At 36.3% G+C, this 25,350-nt stretch overlaps 2 protein-coding genes across 3 annotated transcripts; both read right to left on the bottom strand.

Annotated features, from left to right (window-relative positions):
• Positions 1-2,996: 2,996 nt before the first annotated feature.
• Positions 2,997-12,935, bottom strand: LOC103031539 (aminoacylase-1). 2 transcript variants are annotated; one of them, XM_007234445.4, is made up of 15 exons: positions 12,821-12,935; positions 11,283-11,418; positions 10,341-10,405; positions 9,586-9,690; positions 9,200-9,294; positions 9,007-9,083; positions 8,303-8,392; positions 7,326-7,382; positions 7,085-7,158; positions 6,550-6,599; positions 6,325-6,469; positions 5,335-5,403; positions 5,138-5,217; positions 4,152-4,212; positions 2,997-3,420 (listed from the first exon to the last, which is right to left on the bottom strand). In XM_007234445.4, the coding sequence occupies exons 2-15, from the start codon at positions 11,404-11,406 to the stop codon at positions 3,256-3,258; spliced, it is 1,257 nt and encodes a 418-aa protein (XP_007234507.3). In that variant the 5' UTR covers positions 11,407-11,418; positions 12,821-12,935; the 3' UTR covers positions 2,997-3,255. The 2 variants fall into 2 exon arrangements, with proteins under 2 accessions (XP_007234507.3, XP_022538264.2); XM_022682543.2 differs by lacking the exon at positions 12,821-12,935 and adding an exon at positions 12,702-12,795.
• Positions 12,936-14,265: 1,330 nt separating this feature from the next.
• On the bottom strand, positions 14,266-24,337 carry abhd14a (abhydrolase domain containing 14A). The gene is made up of 5 exons (XM_007234444.4): positions 24,189-24,337; positions 19,637-19,941; positions 18,606-18,721; positions 17,934-18,169; positions 14,266-17,476 (listed from the first exon to the last, which is right to left on the bottom strand). The coding sequence occupies exons 2-5, from the start codon at positions 19,894-19,896 to the stop codon at positions 17,294-17,296; spliced, it is 795 nt and encodes a 264-aa protein (XP_007234506.1). The 5' UTR covers positions 19,897-19,941; positions 24,189-24,337; the 3' UTR covers positions 14,266-17,293.
• Positions 24,338-25,350: the final 1,013 nt, after the last annotated feature.

The raw sequence follows: 25,350 nt of genomic DNA, 5'->3' as shown, positions 1-25,350 counted from the left end.
TAGGTAGTTTTATGTTGTGGCTGACAGACATAGAAAAAAGACAGTATGTTTCAGGCTCGAAGCATTTATTTAATTAATTAAGTAAAACAAGTTTATAAATCAACTCTATGACCAAGTCATAAAAAAATCTACATATTAACTCATTATCAAGTATATCTCCGCGATCATCTCAATATAATTACAGATTAAGTGATTGTAAACATAAGCAGATTACCTTCATTTATTAAACTTTTTATGCAACTTGATTTGTATTTAAAAATAAAAAAGCAGATTTTAAATGAGACACTGTATTACTCAGTTTCATGATAATAAACACACTAGACATTTCTACACAGTTCTTCTATTAATGCCTCAAATATTTTTTCCACTTCATTTCCTTTTTGACTGAATCAACATTCATGATATTTGATCAGTTTCCCAAGTTTATATTTCACACACAAACCCATCCATCCTTACACTTAGATTACAATTACGCATAGACCCTGTGTGGACCTTCAAACTTCTCGTGAAGACAGGACACACTATTTAAAGGACTCGTATCATATCATATCATATCAATCTTTTTTTTGCACAGTTATTTTATATATATGACTATTCTAAATATATTTTTTACAGCCTTGCTTTTCCCTTATGCAGACTGTTCTTAAGACTGATATATGTAAACAAGCTGTGCTCTGATTGGCTGTGCCTCATTCAACAAGCAACATAACAGTAAAGCAGTATTGAAATCTCCTTATAATATTATCAGTGTGGATTGGTGGAGCTAAACTAGGGCTGGACCCGAATATTCGGGTATTCGGATATTCGTTCGTTGAGTAGGTATTCGGTTTTTAATTTTGGTATTCGGATATTCGTTTTTTTTCTCCTTTCCAGAGTTCCACCTCACTCTAACCACTTCTGTTTTCGCGGGTCCCGTCAGAATATCTTGCGCGCGGGACAGAACTGAACTGTTATTGGCTGGAGCGGGAGTTTAATCCAGACGATGCGGGAGCAAATTAATAAATAGTTAAGAAAACTGTAATAATTGTAAAAAAAAAAAAAACCTAAAGAAAACTCTCAACGCGCAGGATGGACCGACACACACACGCACACACCGATGGTGTTTGGACTGGGGTAAGGAACGGGACCGCACTATTCAGCGCTGCTGTTTTAATAAATATATAAGTAAATTTGAAGCATTAAATGTAGTTTATTTAATTTATATTAGGAACGTGGGGCGGGAGCGGCAGAAATGTGTATGTGGCGGGCGGGCACGGGATTAAAAGAAGCAATTTTTTTGCGGAGCGGTAACGAGACAGAAATGCGGGAGCGTGGAAGAGTGGGTTTAAAAATCTGTCTCGCGCAGACCTCTATTATACATGATAAAAAAAAATGCAGGCTCTTCGAAACTGATTTATATAATAAAACGTAAGGGGTAATGTGGCAACAGTAGGGGCTAAATCGGTTACAAAAGCCTGGCCTACAAAAATGATGTCTGAACGAATTTCCTCTTATCTAATATAATTTAAAATGGTTTAAAAATATAAAATAATTTCTAAGCAAACAAAATATTTAATATTGAGCTTATAGCCCAAGTGCAAAAATACAAAATCAGTAATATGCCCTGCACAATCCTTAAACCGAAATAGACCAAGTACAATAACGTCATTAACAATGACTTTCCTCTACTCTAATATAATTTAACATGGTTTAAAAATATAAAATAATTTCTAAACAAACGAAATATTTAATATTGAGCTTATAGCCCAAGTGCAAAAATACAAAATCAGTAATATGCCCTGCACAATCCTTAAACCGAAATAGACCAAGTACAGTTTACAATGACTGTCCTCTAATATAATTAACAATGTTTAAGAATATAAAATACTTCCTGAACAAACGTTTTTTTTGTTTGTTTTTTTAAGCAAATAGCCTAAGTGTGAAAACACAAACAGCAATTTACTGGGCTGGCTTGCGCAGCGGAGAAACCGTGCAGCAGCCTCCTAGCCTGCTTACGCAGCGGATAAGCCGCGGTGTGGGGCAGCAGAAATTCCGGGATGAAAACACAAAGAAATCTGGGCTAAAACACAGAAAAAATATGGGGTGAAAACACAAAAATATGGGGGATAAAAACACCAAAAATCCGGGGTGAATATGTCTCGTCGGTCAGAGCAAATTGAACATTTTTCAGTGGATTAAAGGGTCCGTGATTTGCTTTTTTTTTTACCTCTTTTTTTAAAAACGAATATTCGAATATTCGCTTCGAATCAGTGCCGAATATCCGGAGCTCAAAAAACGCTATTCGGGCCAGCCCTAAGCTAAACTGCATGAAACTGCACTGGGCATCTGTGAGGTCACAAAAACAATGCATTAAAAACAGGCTGACTTTGCTGTTTAGTTTTCCTATGGAGACTGAAAGAACAATGCTTACATTTGATTTAAAAAAAGATTTAAAAAAATAAATATTTGGTTTTCTTGATATGAGCCCTTTAAATGCTTACATGGGATATGAGCAATTACATTCCACACAACAAAGAGTTCGGATTTTAAGTATGTAAAACGATGTGAGCTAGACTGAAGCAGCATTGCAGCAGCATTATATAAACATTATTCAATGGTTTAAAAATCAAATCCTGAGTTGTTGAATTAAAAGCACACAAGTGGCTAAAGTCTCTTATTGGATGGGTGAAGCATATTCTTTGGTGTTAAAGATGCTTAGAAAAGCAGAGGAGCATTCAGAAGAGTTTAAAACTCTAGTGCTGTGAGTGAGAGAGAGAGAGAGAGAGAGAAAGAGAGAAAGAGAGAGAAATGAGAAGGGGTCAAAAAGAAAGGGAGATAAAGAAGAGAAAGACAGAAAAAAGACAGAAGGAAAGTGTGTGCTACAACCCTTTTCACTTGTGGACGTTAACTGGAGGATGGCTAGATAGACAGATAGATAGACAGACAGACAGACAGATAGCAGTGATTTTAGTAGCACTGACATTGGTAACTGTCTGTCCCTCGACCCTTCCTCCTGCTCTACACATTACACTCCTTCACACCGCTGTTATAAATTAGGAACAATTCAGACAATTACCGTTGCTTTGCATCCAATTACCAATTGGTAATCCTGAGTGTGCAATAAAGTCACAGAGCAGAGGGGTTTAAGAAATGAAGAAAATGAGGTTGAATAGGGATAGAAAGAAATAAAAAGGTTTTAGAATAGTTGAGTAGAAGAGCAAAAGCATCATGAGAGAAAATAATTGTGTTTTTGTGTGCGCATGTGTGTGTGTAAAATTATTCCTCTCCTTTTTGTGGTGCTACGGAAGCCAGGGTGAGCAGCAGTCTCTCGTACACAGTGATGCCCCTCAGAAACACTCCCTCATTCAGGAACTCATTGTGATCGTGCAGGAGGATGGGAGTGCAGTTCATCGGGGAAAAGCCAATAGCAGGTAGACCAGCCTACACACACAGACACACACACAGACACACACACACACTTTACTATAAACAATTCAGTTTGTACAAAAAATAACTTAACATGTACAATACATTTTTCACTATATTTAATAGGATGATTCATTATAAACAACAAATGATTTAATGTCTATTATAAAGGACTGATTATTTACTATAAATGATTCAGTATCTACAATAAATGATTCAGTATAAAATATAAATGATTCATTATCCACACAAAAACAATTCAGTATCTTAAGTGATTTAGATCTCACTATAAATGGCTCAATAGTACATTTAGTCAAGGAAAAAATATGTATAATTTTACGATGCATAGACCAATAGAAAAGCTCCAAAATTTTAAGATTAACTGTCATTGAAATTAATAGACATTTTTCCTTCTCCTGTAAAGCTGCTGTTTTGAAGTGTTTGGAATGACAGTAATGAGATCCTTCCCACGGCTTTTTCCTTACCAGAGCACATCAATTTAAATAAGAAGTCTGTATTCGATACACACACACACACACACATTTTTGCATCTCTCTTTAATTTGACATATAAAAATAACTGCGCCTCTATAAACGGTCTGATATATCTCAGTCACAGACAAGTCCAATCTGCAGACAGATTTAGATGTACGACACTCTGTACTAAAGTGAGCAGTGTGGTAATGAAACGAGCTCAGCTAGGGAAGATGAAATGCTGTTGAAATGCTAACAGCAGCAGACACTCACCGCTCTGATGAAGCGGCTGTCCGTGGCAGCTGGGAAAATCTCCTTCTGCAGCGTCATATTCCTGTCACAGACACAGTTCAACAGTTTAGCTCTGAGTGGTCGAGGTGTCAGCAGCAGAGTCAGAGCCACTCCATATTACAGACACAGTCCTCTACCTTCTTCAGTTCACACAAAAATCGCATGGTGCTAACTGCATGCGTAAATCATCACACCCACCTCAAACTGTGAAGATGTTCAGTAATCTCGAATAAATTTATTCTAATTCTGATACTGACCTTTTATTTTCTGTATGTTATCATCACCATTATTATTGGTATTAATAGTACTATTCATATTTTAATTTGACTGTGTTTTGGGCCTACATATGTAACCTACTTTCAAATCAACACTGGTAAGTATGCAGTTATACAGAGAGTTGTGGTTCCAACGTTATTTGTCTTCATAGATATTTGTGAAACGACAATATGTTGAATATATAAATTCTTAAAAATACAGCTCTGTGCAAATGTATCAAACATTGTGCAAATTATTTGAAAACATTTACTAGTGCATCTCAAAAAATGAGAATATGATTGAAAAAATACTTTATTTCAGTAATTCAGTTCAAAATGTAAAATTCTTATAATACAGATGTATTGCACACAGAGTGATATATTTTAAATGTTTACAATCAGTGTCTCCGAAAACTAGAATATATTATATAAGACCAATTGGTACTTTTGGCAGTGTTGGCCTGCTGGAAAATGAAATCTGCAATTCCATAAAGGTTGTCAGCAGAGGGAAGCATAAAGTGTAGCATAAATAAAGTAACTTTTCAATGATATTCTACTTTTCTGAGATGCACTAAGCATGGCAATTAAGCATGTAACGAGTAAGCTATAATACACAATATATAACAATAGACAGTACAGATATATGTTAAAAGGAGTGGATGTTAAGAGTTTGGTATGGTGTGATAAAAGTGAGAGGGAGAAATAGGTTCTTACATGGCTTTACAGGTGGAGCTAAAAGCATTCCACCAGGGGTCACTGTCCTCTGTGGAAGTGGTGTTTTGGTGCATGAATTTCTGTTCAGGAGAAAGTAGGAGGGGTGGATATAAAAGAAAAAGAAAAATCACTGACCAGGTAATCAACTATGATACAACTGTTGAACTAGTGGTGTTTTTTGGAGGGTTTTTTCTGACCTGTGCAAACTTATATGTAATGCCCTCTCCAGCCTCAGCACACCAGGCCTTGATCTGCTCCTCAAACTCCTGTAGAGGAACAAACACACACACACACACACACACACACACACGCTTCAGTTCTAAACTGTGCAGGATAGTATTACCTGGTTCTACAGCACCTGATGCAACTTAAGATTGACTCAAGCATGTTAGGATAACTGTTGTGACACTGTATTACTGAAGGGTTAAAACTCTGGATGATGACCATTGGATAATCATTAGATCAGCTTAAAATGTATTAACACTAAAACAGATCAAAACAAAGTTATTTTCAAAATTCTGTTTAAATGTTAAACCATTAAACCAGCTAAAAACACAAAGTTGATGCCAAACTTCAGAATAAAATACCAAAGATAACACAAACAGATAATCTGTTAAACCAGATTAAAATACAAAGTTCATGTCAAAATTCAACTTTGAACTTAAAAAAGATAAACACCTAATCAGCCTAAAAGCCAAAGATTAACCACTCAAGCAATCAACAAATAAACGAAATCATTTGGATACATTTTCAGGAAAGTACCTCTGTAGCCTGGAACAGACTATTTTAATCCGAATCTAGTTGTGATCCAAAATTAATTAGCAAAATAACCTGATCAGGACATCCCTACAATTTACCCAAGGAAAAGTTGTGGAATAATACATTGATATTGTAATATATCGTATTGTTTCAACCGCCCCACAATTAGACTTACAAAAGTTACTGCTTCGTTTCTCCACGTCGTGGCACTATAATCTAACGTATAGGGTAAACCTAAGAATATTAGTTGTTGAATTCTGTGTAACTGACACCAATCCATCCATAATTCCTGGTATTTGATTACTGTTATCACAGTCAACATATAGTGATAATGTCGTTATCACGAGATGCGATGTGATTTAAACCCATATTAAGGAGTCAGATATTACCTGTTACACTTATTATTCATAATGCATGTGCACACACACCTGTAGATTGACAGTAGGTGGAATTCTCATATCAAAACTGACATCCATCTCAGCAGGTATGACGTTGTAAGCCACGCCTCCATTCACCATAGTCATGTTAACAGTGGTGACATCACCCAGTGTGAAGCACTCAGACGTGTCCAAGCTGAAAAACAACACTAATCAGTCTGGGAATTAAAAAAAACCCAAGGGAACAGAATGTGTTTACTGCATCAGTCTGCTCACCGCTGCTTCTCACTCGCTCTGAAGTCCAGAAAAGAGTTGATGATCCTCCGCTGCAGAACACAGTAAATAACTGATTAACTGATATATGAAAATGTATACGTTTAACTAAAAACTAAGTCTGCTGAATAAAAAAAAACATGCTTTCAATCTAATTAATTAGTCTGTTTCAATCAGTTCCTCCACTATCTAGACCCCCCCCCCCCAAAATCTAATTACTAAAAATACATTTAGAACATAAATAAATTACATAAATTAAGCAAATTAAGCAAGGAAACCAAACCTTTCCATATGAAAATCCACCAAATCATCAATTATTATTAATATCATGTACTCAGAGCATCTAAGGCCATAAAAAGTTATATAAAAGCCTGATATTCCATCAAATTCAAATTTCCACAGGCTGGAAACTTGGGCAAGACTTTCTCAGTTATTAGTTAGGAGTCCTGAGAGTTGATGGCTCATGCTGAAGTGGTAATAAAGCCTAAAAAACAGCAGAACGACACACACTTTCAGATTCAGCTGTGAAGTTACCTACCAGTTTTTCTGCAGCTGTGTTCTCCACAAACCTGGAGCCATGACCTGGACTGCCTGGACAGCGGATAGTGATCCCTACAGCACAAATAGGGTAATGGGGAAGTGCAAGAGAACACACACACACAGATGTTTTTGAAAACATGTACAGGTTTAATGTTTTAGCTGTATTTAGTTCCAGCTGGTCTACTCTGCACAAATATAAATACAGACAAATAAATATATTATCAGAACTGGACACTTACACCAAGGGTTCCTCTCGCCATAAAACACAGTGAAGGCTTCTGTAGGGTTGGCCAGACCTGCCAGAACACACACACACACACACACACACACACAGTCACAAAACAAAACTGGTCTTGGAAACTGCATATTTTGGAAAGTGAACACAGGCCAAATACAGGCCACAGCTGGTTCGCTGGGTTAGAAAGCTCAACTTACAATCATTTGGCTGAACTTAAGGCAGTGCAGCTGAACACAGTTACAGTCAGAGCAGCTCAGGACTATCCTACACTAGACTGTTAAAATGGCCCAGTTTTAACCGCAGCATAAATGCAAGTCTTTCCATTGCGTAGATTTCATAGACAGCAGCAATCCACTTTTTTTTGGGACCAATAAGTTAATATAATATACAGCTAAGACTGGGAAATTAGGGCAGTTAATAAAAAATGTATTAAAACCAACATTGAGAATCTCTGACCGACATAATCTTACCTTAATGTCACTTATTCCATTTTTATCTTATTAATACTTTCCTGTACTATCTCCCTAAAAACATACAACTGCATATGTAATCAAATTACACCAGTCCAGTCTGTTACATGCCACATATTAATCATAATTAAGGAAAAATAGTAAATAATCATAATATTCATTGTAAGTTAAGATTGTTTCTTCTTCTGTAAAGTTGACACTTTGTTGTCCAGCAGCAAGAATTTACTAACTAATTGATATATAACATTTATAAAGAAATACACAAACATAACATTTACTGAAATAAATGGCAAAAAATATATATTTATTTTATTTAAATTATTATGCAAAATTAATCGAGCGTGTTGCAAAAATGACAGCAAGTAACTCTTCGCATTTTTAAGGGTTAATTACTGTTAAAAAAGTGTCAGAATAGAAAAAGAATTAAACCAGGTTACAGCCTGTCTAGAACTGTTAGTAATGTCTACCCAGAGCACTTAAAGAACAGCTTAGCGCTTCACTTATTTACCCTCGTCCAGCGCAAATCCAACATTGAGCTTCTGAAACTCCGGATGGTTTATAAACGTCTCCATTCCTTTATGACCTCCGACCTCCTCATCTGGAAAATAAAACGCTGATATTTACAGATGTTCCTGGAGCTGCACAGAAGCAAAGGACAACATCCATCAGCTGGGATTAACCCAGAGATATATAAACATATTAAAGATCTAAACAGCTGATGACGTCTGAATGGTCATCATCACTGCATAATGACCTGATCTCAATGATTTACGCTGATTGCAGTTACTTTATATAATGATACACATTTACACTGCAACAAACAGTGATTGTTTGGCGGGTTTATGGACATTTCTTGTTCTAATTACTTTTAATTTTAACAAATGCGTTAAAATCACAGTTGGTTTAGACATATTTACATATTTAATAGTGCACTCTTAGGTTGTATCATTCACAGTCTAGTAGGGGTAGGACAAAATATTATTAATCATAATAAGGGCTGTTAAAAATACTTCATGTGTGACAATGTGTAAATATGTACCTGCATGGCTGTGAAAGAGTACAATATTAACTGGTATAAACTCCTCCACAAACTATCTGTCATTACTTTTTAAATCATTCGCAGATTTCTTTTAATATTAACAGATATACAGTGTTGAGCTGGTTGTTGGGAACATGATGGAACTGTAGGACAGTGTTTTAAACTCTGGTTACCTGGGACAAAAGATAAGTGGATGGTTCGAGGAAATCTCTTCCCTGCAGCTTTCAGACGACGAATGGCTTCAATATACCTGCAGAGGTCAAACACACATGTAAAAATGAATAAATGAATAAAGTAAGAAAAGTACAGACTGACTGTGTAATAATGGTGTTTAATATCTGCAGTAAGGTTTATAGCTGAACTCACTGTATAGTGACACTCTTCATGTCCTGAGTTCCTCTCCCGTAAATGTTTCCTTCAGCATCTTTCACCGCAGCGAACGCATCATACTTCCAGTGCTCCTACAGGAGAATTTTATTAAATTTATTAAGTTTATTAAATACTGCAGTGCCTAAGAAACAGTCTGTATTTAGTCAGTCTTTTATAAAACATTATATCTCTTTATTTGTGTGACTGTGTGTAATTAATGATGATGCTCTCAATGAGACAATAAAAGGGCTTATTTGCCTCATAACGATCTAATCTAACAAGATTTCTTTATCAATCCAAGAAAGAAAAACATTTAAAATCAGACAAACTGAAATTTATGCACATGGTCCAAAAGGTTCTTTGAATTGGCTTTTCAATCTTACCTGATATACTGGAACCACATCAGTGTGTGAGTTAAGGAGGACAGACTTTACAGCTGGATTAGTTCCCGTCCATGTTATGATGGTCACCACTCTACCAGGACATACCTGAGAGAAAGAAGAGAGAAATAAATCCATACATTCACAAAAGTATACAATTCAAGTAAATAATTCATTATTTTGATACAGTCTGTTGAATTCCAAAAAATAAGTCGTTAATATGACCTAAAAAGTCATAATCTGAAGGCTCCAACCGAGTGTTTTGAAATAATTAGTAAACATCGGCCCTTTGCCAAGCAGGTTTGAGATCCTCAAAGTCATTATTTTGGACATAATCGTTTGAAATCTGGACAATATTGTCCATATTGTGAGAAAATAAGTAATTATTTTAATATAATAAGTGAGAATCTAAAGACTATATATAATGATTTTGAGTTCAAATGGTAGGAAACTGTGAAACTGTCATTATGTATCTATCTGTAGTGAAAAAAAGACTTTCAAAGGAATATTTGTTTCTGTGTTGTTTTGGTGAATGAAAGATTGTGCAACACTGAAGGGTTTTCGTCTTCCTCCTTCTCTAGGGAGACGTTACTATTTGACACAGTGTTGATAACTTTCCACAAAACAAGGCCTGAAAACTAAAAGTTACATTTTAATTTGTAAAAATTGTTAAAAGTGATAAATAAAAGTGAGGGTCCACATGCTACACTACTCTGGAGTGATGAAGACCTCCAGCTCCTCCAACTCATAATAACTACCTCAATCTTCTTCATGGGCAAACCCAGCTCCTCCGAAATCCTGGTGAGGAACTTAAGAGCAGCATCTGCAACAAAAACACACAAAAAACAATATATAAAACCACATGTTTAAGTGTGCAACACAACAAAAGCATTACCATAAAAGAGGAAAGCTGACCTCACCAGTGCTCAGCTCAGCTGTATTTACCTGCACATTCAGCACATCCCCTACAGCGGCACTGTGTGTCCTACACTCTAAACACTGACTCCAACTGTTACTGAACTCAGTTAAAGACAACCTGACCACACACATATACCAGTAACAACACATCTAATACCACAGTCTGACTTTCACTGGACATCTCCTCACTAAATACAACAGTGTTACATACTAACTAATTCATCTCAAAACATTTGAATATTATTAAGAAAGTTACTTTACTTCAGTAATTTAGTTAAAAATGTGAAACTCATATATTATATAGATGTATTACACACACAGTGATTTAATTTGAGCTTTTATTTATTTTGGCGTACAGCCAATCCAAAAATCAGTGTCTTTTGAATAAAATTTGAATATTATCTAAAACCAATTGGTACTGTGTGGGCAGTGTGCCAAATCCTGCTGGTAAATGAAATCTGCATCTCCATAAAAGTTTAGACTTGATATAACACAGTGGATCAACACCAGCAGATGACATGACTCTCTAAACCATCACTGATTGGTGGAAACTTCACACTAGACCTCGAGCAGTTTGGACTGTGCGTCTCTCCACTCTTCCTCCAGACTCTGCTCCCTTGATTTACAAATGAAATGCAAATTTTACTGATGATCAGTGATGGTTTGGGGAGACATGTTATCTGCTGGTGTTGGTCCATACTTATTACCTAAATAAAAAGTTTTTATCTCTAATTTCTACAAGTAATTTGGCACAGTACTGCATACACTGCAGCTTTAGTTACCATAGTCCGGTTCTGGGTGGACGGTCTTTAGTTTGAGATATTCCCTGAACAGGGACACAGCTGGGTCCTCTTTAACCCCCTGAGTCCCCCCTCCTCCACTCGGCCCATCTTGATCTGGCAGCATACTGTCCTCGTCCTGGAGAACAAACAGGTGGATTATTAACCAGAATCCAGCAATAAAACAAAGTTATAAAGAGAGGACAGGCTAAAGCTGCTGCATCAGCAGATCAGTGCTGCACAAAGGTTCTGTCTTTTTAGTTACAGAATTTTAAGGTACTCGCATGCAGGGACATAAATTCTTGTATAAAACTATGAACTCCAGGACCGGTCAAAAGTTTGGAAACACCGCTTCTCATTTAATGTATTTTCTTCCTGTTAGAGGAACATATGCAAAACTGTTTTGTAAGCAAATTATACTTTAGATTCTCCTAAGTAGATCTGCACCCTTATGGTGAGATTTTAATCTCAGTGTCTTCATGAGGGAGAGTCAGCTGGAATAGTTTTCTCAGCGTCTTGAAGGAAGGAGTTCCTGAAGGTGCCGAACAATAGTTGCTGCTTTTCCCTCACTTTGTGAAGCTTCAGCTCATCCCAATTAAATCACCTCAAATCACCATCTCAGTTCATCAGGTTCAGATCAGGGGATTAATGTGGAGGAATAACACTTTTGTTACTGTTTAATAACAGTAGCACAGTTATGTGTACATAACTCTATATGTGTCACTTAATTGTTTTTATGTTTTAATAATAGTCTACAATGTAGAAAATAAATAAAGAAATAGGAAAAAAAACATTGAATGAGGAGATGTGTACAAACTTTTGTCTGGCGCTGTATATCTATGTAAAGTAAAATAGATTGTAAAAATCAAAATAACGTTTTACAATTTTGTGCTCACTTAAAATATAAATTAATGCATTTTTAAAACCAACATACACACATTCAATAAGCTTTAGTGAAATTAATGAATTGATGCATAAAAATAGCCAGCATTTTGTTTAAAATAAGACAAGCATACTATAAGGAGAACCTGTCATTTAATAGGTACTATTTTCAGCCACACAGGTGCTAAATAAATACAGCCATTTAACTAGAAGCTCAAGTTCAGCTCCAAATTTAACTCGTCCGTTCCACCTTAAATTTGACCAGCAGTTACCATGGTGTAGTAGCCGTTTCCATTACAATCGCCTATAGGAAGCGCCGCAGTTTTTAAGGTGGACCAGAAAATTCCAACAAGAAGCCAATTCCAGCTCGAAGCACTCGCTGATTCAGGCAGGTTTAAAGGCTTTGGCAGGCGATTAAACGTTTACAGAACGCAATAAAACGTCAGTAAATCTCTGTTAACGTCAATATCTAGATTTAGAAGGAAATATTTGTTGGGATATTTCGGTTTCGGCGCGGTAAAGCCGGAAAAGCTGCTTTACCTGCACTGGAGTCCAGCTCTGCTGCTACAATAAATCCGCTTTAGAGCAAAACCTCACATATAAAACAGAAATAAAGCTGCAATACTTCTTTCAAAGGCAGAGAAAAGCTTGAGTCTTACCTTCGTCCCAGTCTCACACCCAAAATTTGAGATCTGTTATTTAATAACAGCTGCCATGTCCGAGTATGTCGCAACCAGACCTCGCAGTAGATCACTGTGGAGTCGATCTGTTCCGTTACTAAAACAAACACCAGCCTCCATATTTAACACACATTTAACACATTTAATCTATAACACACTATCTTCATATTCATCTCATATCTCTATATTTATATTGAGTATGATATATGTATATTATATAATACTGTATTTTTACTATTTTTACATTTTTGTTAAATATTTTATTAAGGGTGCTGAATATCTATATTGCTTTTTACTGTATACACTTTTAATTGTCTGTTTGTGTTTTTTATGCATGCATTAAATATACTTAACATTAGTTTATTTTAATTGTTGTTTGTTTGCAGTTTTTATGCACTAATATGTACTAAATATGCTTAACATAAACAAATTTTTGTTTTACACAAAACCTTTCCATGGAATGCATAATACTGTTATATTTATAAAAAAATAACATTATTTTCTTATAGCAGTATATTCTTAAAATTAAACTTTAATTTGATTTTTTTATGGGGTTTTTTTTTTTGTATCAGCGTGAATGATACTGTTATGGAAAAAATACCCTGAAATATCATAAAATTATTTTAGGGCCATATTAACCACCCCTAATTTTTATTCCACATTCCACATTCCTCATTATTCCACATTCCTTACTTCACCCAAATGAGTAATTATATGTAAGATAAAAAAAGTAATGATATAAAATAAGAATAAAATAGATGACAAGATAAACATATATAAGTATGACAGTAGGGATGTAGCAGCAACTTGAAACCAGAATGCAAGTGCATAAGGCATTTTTGCTATAGCAGCATGGATGCGTATGAAAAGAGCAGTAACATGATAAAGTGTCTCAGTGCAGGTTAAGTGTAAGTGTTGTTTTAAATATGTAATTGTCCTCGTGAAGTGACATTGCAGTTGGCCAGATGGAGTAGATGTAAGGCTTGGATGGAGCTGCTCAGCCATGGAAACCCATTGTTCCATGAAGCTCTCTACGCTCTACTGTTCTTAAGCTATTCTAAAGATCACATGACGTTTGGAGAAGCAGAAGCAGTTTGTAGGTGCTTGGTTTTATACACATGTAGCTTGTAAATTCAATGATTTGTATGTATGAGCAAATACTTTCAGTTCAAAATCAAAGTAATAAGATTTTATTTCAAGTAATTTTGGAGATTGCAGAGTTTAGAACAGCTGTAATTATGTTCAAAACACTCCATTTTATTCAGAAAAATGTAATCAACCATTTTTTATTGTATTCCCAATAACAAATTTAGGAACTATACACTGAATTACATGCTGCTGAATATAATGTTTTAATAGGAAACTGCCCTAAGTTGATACTGTAAGAATACCCAACACTAATAAACACAAAATGTGACAGAATATTGACATTTTATGACTTTATTTTCCATTAAATCCAACGCACAGACATGTTACAAACTGAAAATTACTCTCTCACTGCACATTTCAGATATTTTCACAGAGAATTCCTCAATAAAGCAGGACATCTTCAGTCAAAAGTAAGGATTGTTCAGTGTGGATATCCTTTACGTCTTATATTACACAATCCTGGCTTTCATTTTACCTAATGTGGTTAACTTAGACATTTCTCTTTTTAAATACACGCCAGTTTGGTTTTTGATTAGTGCTAACTCAGCATTTTTTTTTTAAACAAAGTTTTACAAGCTATAGACCAAAACAGACAATAGACTATACGCTGCACATATGCATTTAATGGATAAAAAAAGCTCTTGAAACATAAATAAATAAATAGCTTTTGACCTCTAACAGACAAGACTAACCTGGACGCAAAAGCAACATAGGCTATTAATATTTTTTTTTGACTACTAATGACTATTTGTAAATAATAACCATGCCCTGTCTGATACTGATAATGAGAAAAAAATATCTTCAGTCCTCTCACAGAACTATTCATAATACCACAGCATGTAAATCTAACATGCACTCATCTTATCATCAGCACTGGGAAACCTATAACTTTACAGGAGTATGAAAACCCTTATTAACTTTCTATGGAATTCAATATAATGACATTTTCTGCCAAGTAATACTGGAGCATTTCTATAAATCTGGTCATCATTAAATTTTAAATACATGATTTTCTTTGAAAGCAACCATATTCAACAAATAACTAATGCAGATTTAACAAATTCAACAAACTGAACATCCAGTTGTTGTTAAATCAGTGTCAAACTCCACATACAGGGATCTTGTAGCAACAAGTGTAACGTGGTTGCCAAGTAATGACCACTAGGCAAGCTTTTTTAGATATGACAAGGGACCACATAATCAAGTTTGTCACAGCTTATTTAAACACCTCCACACAGTTTTATGAGTGAGTGTGATGATTTTTACATGCAGTTAGCACCATGCTAGTTGGTTAACCATCTTTTACAGGTTTTAGTCATTAGCTACATTAGCCTCGTAGCTTCAGAGAGAGAACCAGCAGAAACTATGCAAGACTTTTGCAAGACTTCCTTCCGAGTTATTTGCTTTAAATCAGCGAAAACACAAAAACGCAGACTGGCCAAAAAACGTCAGCCCAGCTCTTCACCCGGACATTCACTTTATTTCTGATCTTAAGCTCATACACCTGTGTTTAATATTGAGATGTGTATGATATCCTTCATAAGCTAGCTCAGCTGTGTTAGATTAGGACTGGATCTAAACTCTGCAGGGGGACAGCTCTCTAAAAATGAGAGGGGAAGGTAGAAACTGCATGCTACTGTCGTGTGTAAACATTCTCTAAAATGTTCTAAAACGCTCTTAAACTCTCCTGGCCTCACAACAGGAAACCAGAAGTGAATTTCAGCACAACATACTATGCTAAAGAGGAAGGAGATGCATGGATAATCATGCTGCAAAAAATGAATTATAAACCATATAAAACTAAAATATTTGCTAAGCATCATGATGGAGCTCTGGCTCGACTGTCATGCCTTTAATTTTAAGGAGTTTGCTGATGATTCATACGTGGATTACAGTAGTTACTGCATTTACCTAACGCTGCTCGGTGTTCAGTCATTAAAACAAGTTTTAAGGGCTTAAACAAGTTCGTCCACATCTAATCCTTAACTCTATGTAATACTCCTCCCTAAACTTATCTGCTGACAGCTTGAATACTAATAGAATTACTAATAATGCAGTCTTTCATAAACTCATTTACACTAGGTAATACCAGTGTGATGGCATTAATGCATTAAAGAATGCATAAATATAACAATAATGAACATTACACATCACAATCAGATGCTGTGTTAGACGTCCTTTTTGTCCGTCATTCGACAGACGAGCAATTACATCAAAATCTACTATCACTTGTCATTAAATTTTTTCTTCAGATATTTAATTTTGGGGTTCTCTGTGGTCCAGGTAACTTAAGGTGCTACCACTGTAAACCAAGGAGCGCCGGTTCGAGTCTCGGGTCACGCCTCTTGGCATCAGCAGCCGGAGTCTGAGAGAGTATGATTAGCTATGCTCTCTTTGGGTTGCTAGATGGCGTTTTCTACCCTCATCACTTCGAGTAAGATATTGGCGATGCTACATCTAAGGTAGCACTAAAGAGTAGGTGGGGTAATTGGGATTCCAAATTTGGTTTAAAAAGGTAAATTTTATAACAGTTTTTTGTTATAGAACATAGCAATTGAGCCTAACAATACAATTAGAAATGAGATGAAATCAAAGCCAACACTAGAAAATAGCTTACATAATTTATGTAACATAATTTATATGTGCACTCCTGGACACCTACTGGACATGGGTGTAAATTACTTCATCGCATAGTAAACTTTCTTTCATTCTTTCTGTCAAAATGACTGACAGACTTTTGAATTTTCTGTCATTACTACAAAAATAATTTCAGTCAATGACAGAAAATATTTCAAAACTGACAATATCGCGATATCCGATCGTAAGGTCCCTGATGGACAGTATTAGCATTTTGTAAAGCTGCAGCTCGACTGCATGTTTAACAAAAGAAAAAAAGCCACTCATGACTCAATACTCAGACTATCTGACTATTGGAGTGTTTGCAAAAAGCAGCAACTACAAATGAGAGTCTGCAACAGAATTAAAGCACAAACGCAATCATGACGTTCACTGTAACAGACATATTGTTAGTGTTTTAGAGTTGAGAAATAACTTATCAAAGACATCAACAACACATGCCCATTAGAGGGCGCCGAAGTAAACCATTAGATGGCACCGATTTTTACCTGTGCCAAATTAGGCATATAGCAAACAACACTGTAATTTCAACGATGTCTATGAGGATGTTAGAAAAGACTGGATAAATGAAATAATGAATATTAACCAACTCTTATGAACACATTTTTTTCTCCCTTCATCTTTCTATCTTCACTTGTACAATTCTCACATACTGCTGGCCCAGTGTCAGTCCAGTTTATTAAGGTAGTCCAGCAGGGCCAGGTGGAATTCACGAGGTTTGTCCATGTAGCAGGCATGTCGCGCTCCGGACAATTTTACCACAGTGTGGCGGGGAAGCTGCTGCAAGTTCTTCAGAGACTGAGCACCCAGATTAGTGTCCAGCTCACCATACACAATCAGCGTTGGGGTCTGAAATATAACAATAAAAATAATAATAATAATTTTTATAAAGCATTTTCCATAGTAATTTACAATAATCCAGCATTAAGTGATAATTATAAATTGTATATTAATTATATATATTATTGGAATTGTAATTAAAACAAGCATAAAATATCTAAAACAACAAAGGACACTGGACAAACAACTGCAAGAATAAAGAAAACAGTGGTGGAAAACTGCCAGTTTACTCTAGCAAAAAGCATTGTTGAAATGTAATTCATTATTTCCGACAAGTACTTGCTCTTAAATAGTGACATTAGAGTGAAAACTCCAGATTCCTAACATTTAGGCCTAAATCACATTACTCATAGTGTACAATACAAATGTAAATGCAAACAATTAGCCAATGGTGTAATTAATAGCTAATAATGGACATATACACTAACACACTACACAAACACACACACACACACACACAGGTCACCTGGATGTCCTGGTACTGCTGTGGTGTGAGTGTGCGAGTGGCAACCGGAGCGATGGGCACAAAGCCGTGGAGCTGACTGCTGTATTTCTGTAGAAACGGAAGAGCGTAGTGACCACTCATGGACGGACTCAACAGCACCGGCGCCCGGACCCCTAAAGCCTCGAGAAAACGCTTCAGCAAATCCACACGGTTCTGATCTGACTTCACTGACTCTGAGGCCGGAGACTTACCAAAACCTACAGACAGAGAGAGAGAGAGAAAAAGAGAGAGAGAGAGAGAGAGAGAGAGAGAGAGAGAGAGAGAGAGAGAGAGAGAGAGATGAAGAATTAGTAAATAAAGACAGTTGATTATGCCAGATATAAAATGATGCATGATTCACTTAAAAACAAACTTCTCTATATTGCTCTATAACCATGGTGGACCAATACAAACTTTAACAGTCAAAAGAAACAAGAAGCTGCCTTAATCTAAAAAGATTCAGAAAAATTTGTGCAGAGTCCCTCGCTACAAAATCCCCTAATCTCTAATGTTCCACATCTCTCATGTTAAGTGTAGGGGGCGCTCTATATTGGTCTACAATATTAATTTGATCCACACTCTCATTATTATGGATTGTAATACATTACAACAAACAACACTAATAAGAAAGTAACATTACTGATGTTCTCCTACCAGGCAAGTCCAATGCGAGGGCCTGATAGCCGTTAGCTGCGAGTAAACTGAGCGTGCCCAACTCCTCCCAGGTTTTAGAGGTGAAAGCCTGGCCGTGCAGGAGGACCACCTGCAACCTGATAAACAGAACATTCACATATAAAATTATCAGGCTATCTTTAAAAAAGGCTGGAGATGCAGACAAGATAAAAACATTTTTCTGTTCCAGATAGATTCAAGACAATTACCTATTACCCAATCTAACACTTTGACATTTACTTCTATTTATAGTACATTGATATTGAAAGACTGCTTAACAAGCATTTATGTGAAGAACAAAGTGCCGTTAAGCTCTTTTACAAGGCCACTCTGACACTTTTATTAGCCTATAAAAAAGGTAATCAGTAACATTAACAGCTTTCATTGACATGTCACTAAACCAGCGTGCTGGTACAAATATAATGCTACTGATAATCAACATTCATCATGTGGTTATGATTTATGTTTTATGCCTATTAATGTTTAATCACATGCCAGATGTTTCATTCTACTGTTTTGATTTTACTTTTTTGAGCTTTCTTGGCCCTGAGTGGTACCAAAAATGTTTTCATTCTTTCTAAGTACAAGATATGCTATGCTCTGAAACCTCATCTGCCAACATTAGAGATAAATCATTAGACCACAACATACTGACTGTATTCACAACATATCCCTACATACTCACACTAACTTACCCCCGAACACACAAACACATTCTCTTTCTATTATTCACATATTTAAACACATATCTGAACCTGTAGATGCGAGCAGCATGCTCTGTAATTGGCTGTATTTTTAATACTGATTGTACATTCACGCAATGATTGGTTAGAGTTCCCTATTCCTCTGCAGACAAATAATCTTTGGTGAGCTCTTAATTAATCAATATATATATATTTTTATTATTATCTACTTTCTGTGTCTCACGTTTAATTTCCATGACAACAACTAAATCTACAAAGGAACAATTAAAGCATCTGCAATGAAATAACCTCACAGTTCTCATGCCTGACCTGGGCAGTATCTGCCTCCCTGCAGAGTCGATGGGCAGTGCCTCCCTGAAGAACAGTGGTGGGTCGCTGGGCAGCTGTCCTGTGCGGACAGTGATGTTTGGAGTTGAAGGTGGCACAGAAGGGGCAATGAGCGCCATCCGCTGGACGGCGAGAGATGGCTCCATACTACCCTGCCTCATCGCCGGCAGCAGAAGATACAGAAGAACTGTGGCGAGCAACACCAGGCCAAGCACGGCCACACGATTCCGAAACACATTCATTTTATTTTGATTTTTTGTGTTCTTTTTCTTACAAGTGTCTGCTATCTGCAAACAAGAATAAAACAAAGCAAAAAAACTATTAAAAAGTGACAATAACGAATGACAATGTAAGAATGACCACAATACCTAGAACCACACTAGTACAACAGAACAGTCCAAGCACCATTCAGACAGAGTAATAACACTCATATGTCCGAAAAATAAAAATACTGCTAAGTTACCTTTATATGGAATCCTTACTTTATTGTTCTTGTTCTTAAGAGTTCATTAAGCCTTTAAAATGATTGTATACATTCTTTTTTCTTTTTGTTTCTTACTTTTGTATATGTATTATTGTTTTATTTATTTAATTTAAATAATACTTAAGTAGTATTATATCAATATATACACAATATTAGGTCAAGCTAGGAAAGACTTTATTGGAGTTTTTAAAAACAACTGTGCTAGTGCTCTGTGCACTATTGAAGACCACAGTACCAGTCAAAATTTGGACACATTTCCTTTATTTAATTTATTTTCTACATTGTTGATTAATATTAAAGACATAAGAACAATTAAGGGACACATATACAATTAGAAGTATATACACTTTAGACTGGAGTAGACAGAAGCAATTGGATTTAGATACCACTAAGTAATAAACCCTGCCAATATAAGAGTCCTCAAGCTCCTTAACCTTAGAAAACTCTCTCAACAAACTCTCACCTTATGGACCATCTGTACCCTTTAAATACTCCCCAGGTTGAAGCAAAAAGAGTACATGGGTAATGTGGCCTATACCAATTATACACACACACAATAAATATTTACATAACCAGTCTGTCTGTCTTACAACAAACTAGGACATACAGAACAGGTAAGAATAATACTCAAAAAAACATAATATATTATATTAACAACTCTTTTACACAGGCCAACTGGAACCCCCCTGCACCAGAGATTTTCCTCCACCCAATTAACGATATAAAATATATGGTGGGTGGGGTGGGGTGGGTTAATTGTGTTTATTTGGAAATATCTGTCATATGTAACATTGTTATGATTGTTGAAAAGGAAAACAATAAATATATTGATTACACAACATGTTGACTTTCCAACTCATATAAAGGGTCATACTCTAGACCTTGTCTGCTCGACAGGTGTTGCTATAAATCACATCTCCAATCAACAACTTGGTGTCTCTGACCATTTGACGGTCTCCTTTGATGTTGATGTTCCTGCCCCCATCACAAAAACAAAACGTAAAATTTCGTTTAGGAATCTTAAACAAATTTCCCCCTCTGCTCTTACAGACTCTCTTATCAACCAGTTGTCTGTCTCTCCTCCTCTGCCACCTAGAAATCCTTCAGCCCTTGTCGATTATTATAATGACACTCTCTCCTCCTGTCTTGATCAGCTGGCTCCTCTCAAAACCAAAGTAGTTTCATTTTCCCATTCATCACCATGGTACACACCAGAACTCCACCAAATGAAATCTCGGAAACGCCAGCTTGAACGACTTTACAGGAATACCGGCCTAACAGTGCACCACCAGGCATACTCTGATCACCTTAAACTTTATAAAGATGCCCTAAATACAGCCCGATCCAATTACTACTCTGATCTTATTCATGCTGATTCGTCTAACCCTAAAGCTCTCTTCTCCACAATAAACAAACTTCTCAAACCAATGGATAACATCTCCAATTCCTTTACAGTTGATAAATGCAATTCTTTCCTTTCATTTTTTCAAACAAAAGTCGAGACCATTTACAGCTCACTGTCCATCCCTCCTGTCCTTCCTGGCCCTCCATTTGTCTCACCACAATTTATCACTCAGCCTCTCTCGCAGTTCTCACCTGTGTCTCAAATACAGCTGTCAGAGATTGTTGCTAAAACTCAAAGCTCCACCTGTATCCTAGATCCTCTCCCATCTAAACTGGTGAAGGATTGCTTCCCAGCCATCTCGTCACTCATCACAGACATAATAAACTCTTCCCTTAGCTCTGGTTCAGTTCCACATTCCCTCAAACTGGCTGCTGTCACCCCCATCCTAAAGAAACCAGGGCTTGACCCAGAAAATTTGACTAATTTTCGTCCCATCTCAAACCTCCCTTTCCTGTCAAAAATGCTAGAACGTGTTGTTGCGTCTCAGCTTACAAATCATTTAGTTTCTAACAATTTGTTTGAACTGTTTCAGTCTGGTTTCCGTCCCAAACATAGCACTGAATCAGCCCTTATCAAAGTGACAAATGACCTTCTTCTTTCCTCTGACTCAGGACATATTAGTATTCTCATCCTCCTCGATCTTACTGCAGCTTTCGACACCATTAACCACTCTGTTCTTCTTTCACACCTTAAATCTTCACTCAATATCACAGGTACTGCCCTCTGTTGGCTAAGGTCATACCTCACAAACCGCAAACAGTTTGTTAATATTAACAACTGCAGTTCTGCTATTGCTCCACTATCCCAAGGTGTTCCCCAAGGCTCGGTGCTTGGTCCACTACTATTCATACTTTACATGCTTCCTCTCGGTAACATCATTCGTCAGCATGGCCTTCATTTCCATTGCTATGCTGATGATGTCCAGCTTTACATTTCTACCAAATCCATCACTACTGCATCTCTTTCTGTTCTGACAAATTGCCTCACTGAAATAAAATCCTGGATGAAAACCAACTTTCTCAAATTAAACTGTGATAAATCTGACATGATTATTATCGGTCCGAAATCCCTGACAAAAAACACAACAAACTTCCAGCTCACGATTGACAACTCTACATTGTCTCCTTCCTCAAACATCCGTAATCTTGGAGTCATTTTTGACAGTAATCTTTCATTTGACAATCATGTAAATCAAATCACAAAATCTGCTTTTTTTCATCTAAAAAACATTGCACGCCTTCGTCCATCACTTTCCTTTTCCTCCGCTGAAACCCTGATCCACGCTTTCATTACATCTAGAATTGACTACTGCAATAGCATTCTTTACGGCACATCTAACAAAATCTTAAATAAACTTCAATATATTCAGAACTGCGCTGCACGTCTCCTCACTCGTTCTCCCTCCCGCGACCACATTACACCTGTCCTCCAACAACTTCACTGGCTCCCTGTCACTCATCGTATTCAATTCAAAATTCTTTTATTTACTCACAAAGCTCTCCATAATCAGGCCCCTCCCTACCTCACTGACCTGCTTCATTATCATACTCCTTCCCGTTCACTTCGATCATCTGACGCCAATCTACTGTCCATTGGTAGAACCAAGCACCGGACCTGGGGCGACAGAGCTTTTTCCATAGCTGCCCCCTCCCTGTGGAACTCTCTCCCAAAACACCTCCGCGACTGCTCTGATCTTCCCACTTTTAAATCTCTCCTCAAAACTCACCTTTTCAGATCTGCTTTCAACACATGATGCAACATTTCTATGTCCCTCTCCTTTTTTTCCTTTTCTTCATCTGTTTTTAATCTCTTTAAATTTAAATTTAAATTTTCTATCTTTTATGCTTTGATTGTTTTGCTCTATTTGATTTCTATTGTATGGTATTGATGATGTTGGTGATGATGATGTTGATTATTTTACTATGTATTTTCATATTGTATTTTTTATGCAATGTAAAGCGTCTTTGAGTATCCTGAAAAGCGCTATAAAAATAAAATGTATTATTATTATTATTAAAAAAAAAGAAAAACGGGCCAAAGAGTCTAAAAGTTGCTGTAATTAAGGAGTTTAATATTAAGAGACATCATGAAATGAAACATAAATTTGAAAAATCTTAGTTTACACAACACTGTCAAAGATAAAGATAGCAAGTCAAGTAAAATGGTGTTTAAATGAAAGTAATCAGGAAAATGTATTATTTAAAATGGTATATTTCATTTTTTTTATTACAGAGTCTTTGGCCCGTGACTTCAAATATATTTCTCCTTCTGGCCTCCAACAAAAAAAGTTTGGACACCCCTGCCATAGAGGGTTAATATGACTTTCCCGTTCCACCTTAAATGTTGCAGTAATCGTTCTGAAGAGTCCATGCTGTTTAATACTGGAGCTGCATCATTTAAGGTGGAACTAATTTAAGCCTTATTATTCGGTGTATTTTCGTTTCTGCATAAAACCACTATTCATATAATCATATTTTTTTATAAATGATCTATCAACAGATTACTGGTGAGCCGCTAAAATCTGCACACTGCTCAAATCGGTCTCTGCACCAAAACCGCGCTGATTCTGATCCAGTAAAACCTCGTATTTGACACTAGCTATCAGAACCCCCGCTGACAGCGTTTCTCTGTGTTATTAGACCTACCTGTGCAGGAGATTAAGGGAGAATAAGCCGCCCGAGACTGAAAACAGCTCTTAAAACACGAATTAAATAAACTTTCATCCTAAAAACATCACCGCACATTTCAACCTGCGAGCACAATAACAGCTCCGGCTAGAAACGGCTCCGCCGCAGCAATGGTTCCGCACAGCCCGGCTATTCGTTCCCTGAACACATATTTCATATTTAAGTTTATCAAGCATTAATATAAGTCTAATTCTGGTTCTAAAAATCTGATGTACGTTAAACAGACGGTTGCATACATATTTAACCCTCCATGGCATGGATTTTTTTGGAAGGAAAATAATAACCACCACTGCATCATTCCTCTAAGTAGTGCTCTAACTGCACAGTGTTACCCCTGAGGCAACACATTAAAAAACATTGTTTTACTTTGTAAACAAACCCAACAAAACAAACAAAAAATAAATGTGACTCTTTGTGATATCTTGGGACAAACGAAATAATTTTACAAAAATTAAAAGCATGGGGAAAATACCCAAAAATGTGGTTTGTTGCCTGAGGGCAACACCATGCCATTTTAACATTTTTGTCAAAAAGTATTTTTTCCCCCTAAATCATCTCCCAAATATGCTGCATGGCCACCTGTGGTAAAATCTTCTACACCCTCAGCTCATCATTTGATTCTAGCATATTGGCCTATGTCAAGAGTGTGACTTTGATTGATTATGGATTGATTTTTGATTTGTGCACATCAAACTTTTTTTAAGCAATCTAGAGAGCCTGAATAAAAATATATTTGGTATATTTCAGTATTCGGTTAAATCGAGAAAAAAAATATTGTTATTGGAAAGTGAAGTATGAAGCCTTTATAGCAATTTAATTTTTTTTTTAATTTACTGTAAAAAAAGTTATTTCAGTGCTATATAATGATTAAAGTACATTTGACTGAAGGTTTTTGAATGGTAAAACAGGTATCCCTGCTAAACAAAATATCAATAGCATAAAATTCAGCTCATTCTGGGTTCAGATGGTGTAATCTGTTATTTTATGGTAAAGGTAACTGAGAAACTTGTCACATAGTTAACCTGCTCTTTACCTATGTTAATGTTTGTATTTGGGTGTTAACCCGTGCATGATCTGTAAAGCTGTTTGAAAACAATATTTAGAAATGTTTAAAATGCTA

Source organism: Astyanax mexicanus, chromosome 24 (genome assembly GCF_023375975.1).
Source record: "Astyanax mexicanus isolate ESR-SI-001 chromosome 24, AstMex3_surface, whole genome shotgun sequence".
NCBI lineage: Eukaryota > Metazoa > Chordata > Actinopteri > Characiformes > Acestrorhamphidae > Astyanax > Astyanax mexicanus.
The sequence above is the reverse complement of the archived record's forward strand: the minus strand, read 5'-3'. Positions and strand labels throughout refer to the sequence as shown.

Excerpts from the sequence above, each read along its gene's own strand:
- abhd14a (XM_007234444.4), bottom strand. The coding sequence starts at position 19,896 with ATGAATGTGTTTCGGAATCGTGTGGCCGTGCTTGGCCTGGTGTTGCTC. Across the intron at positions 18,722-19,636 it reads GGGAGGCAGATACTGCCCAG|GTTGCAGGTGGTCCTCCTGC; the intron begins GTCAGGCATGAG and ends TCTGTTTATCAG. Across the intron at positions 17,477-17,933 it reads AGCAGTACCAGGACATCCAG|ACCCCAACGCTGATTGTGTA; the intron begins GTGACCTGTGTG and ends GTTATATTTCAG.
- LOC103031539 (XM_007234445.4), bottom strand. The coding sequence starts at position 11,406 with ATGCTGCCAGATCAAGATGGGCCGAGTGGAGGAGGGGGGACTCAGGGG. Across the intron at positions 6,600-7,084 it reads ACACAGCTGCAGAAAAACTG|CGGAGGATCATCAACTCTTT; the intron begins GTAGGTAACTTC and ends TGTGTTCTGCAG. Across the intron at positions 6,470-6,549 it reads AGAGCGAGTGAGAAGCAGCG|CTTGGACACGTCTGAGTGCT; the intron begins GTGAGCAGACTG and ends GTTGTTTTTCAG.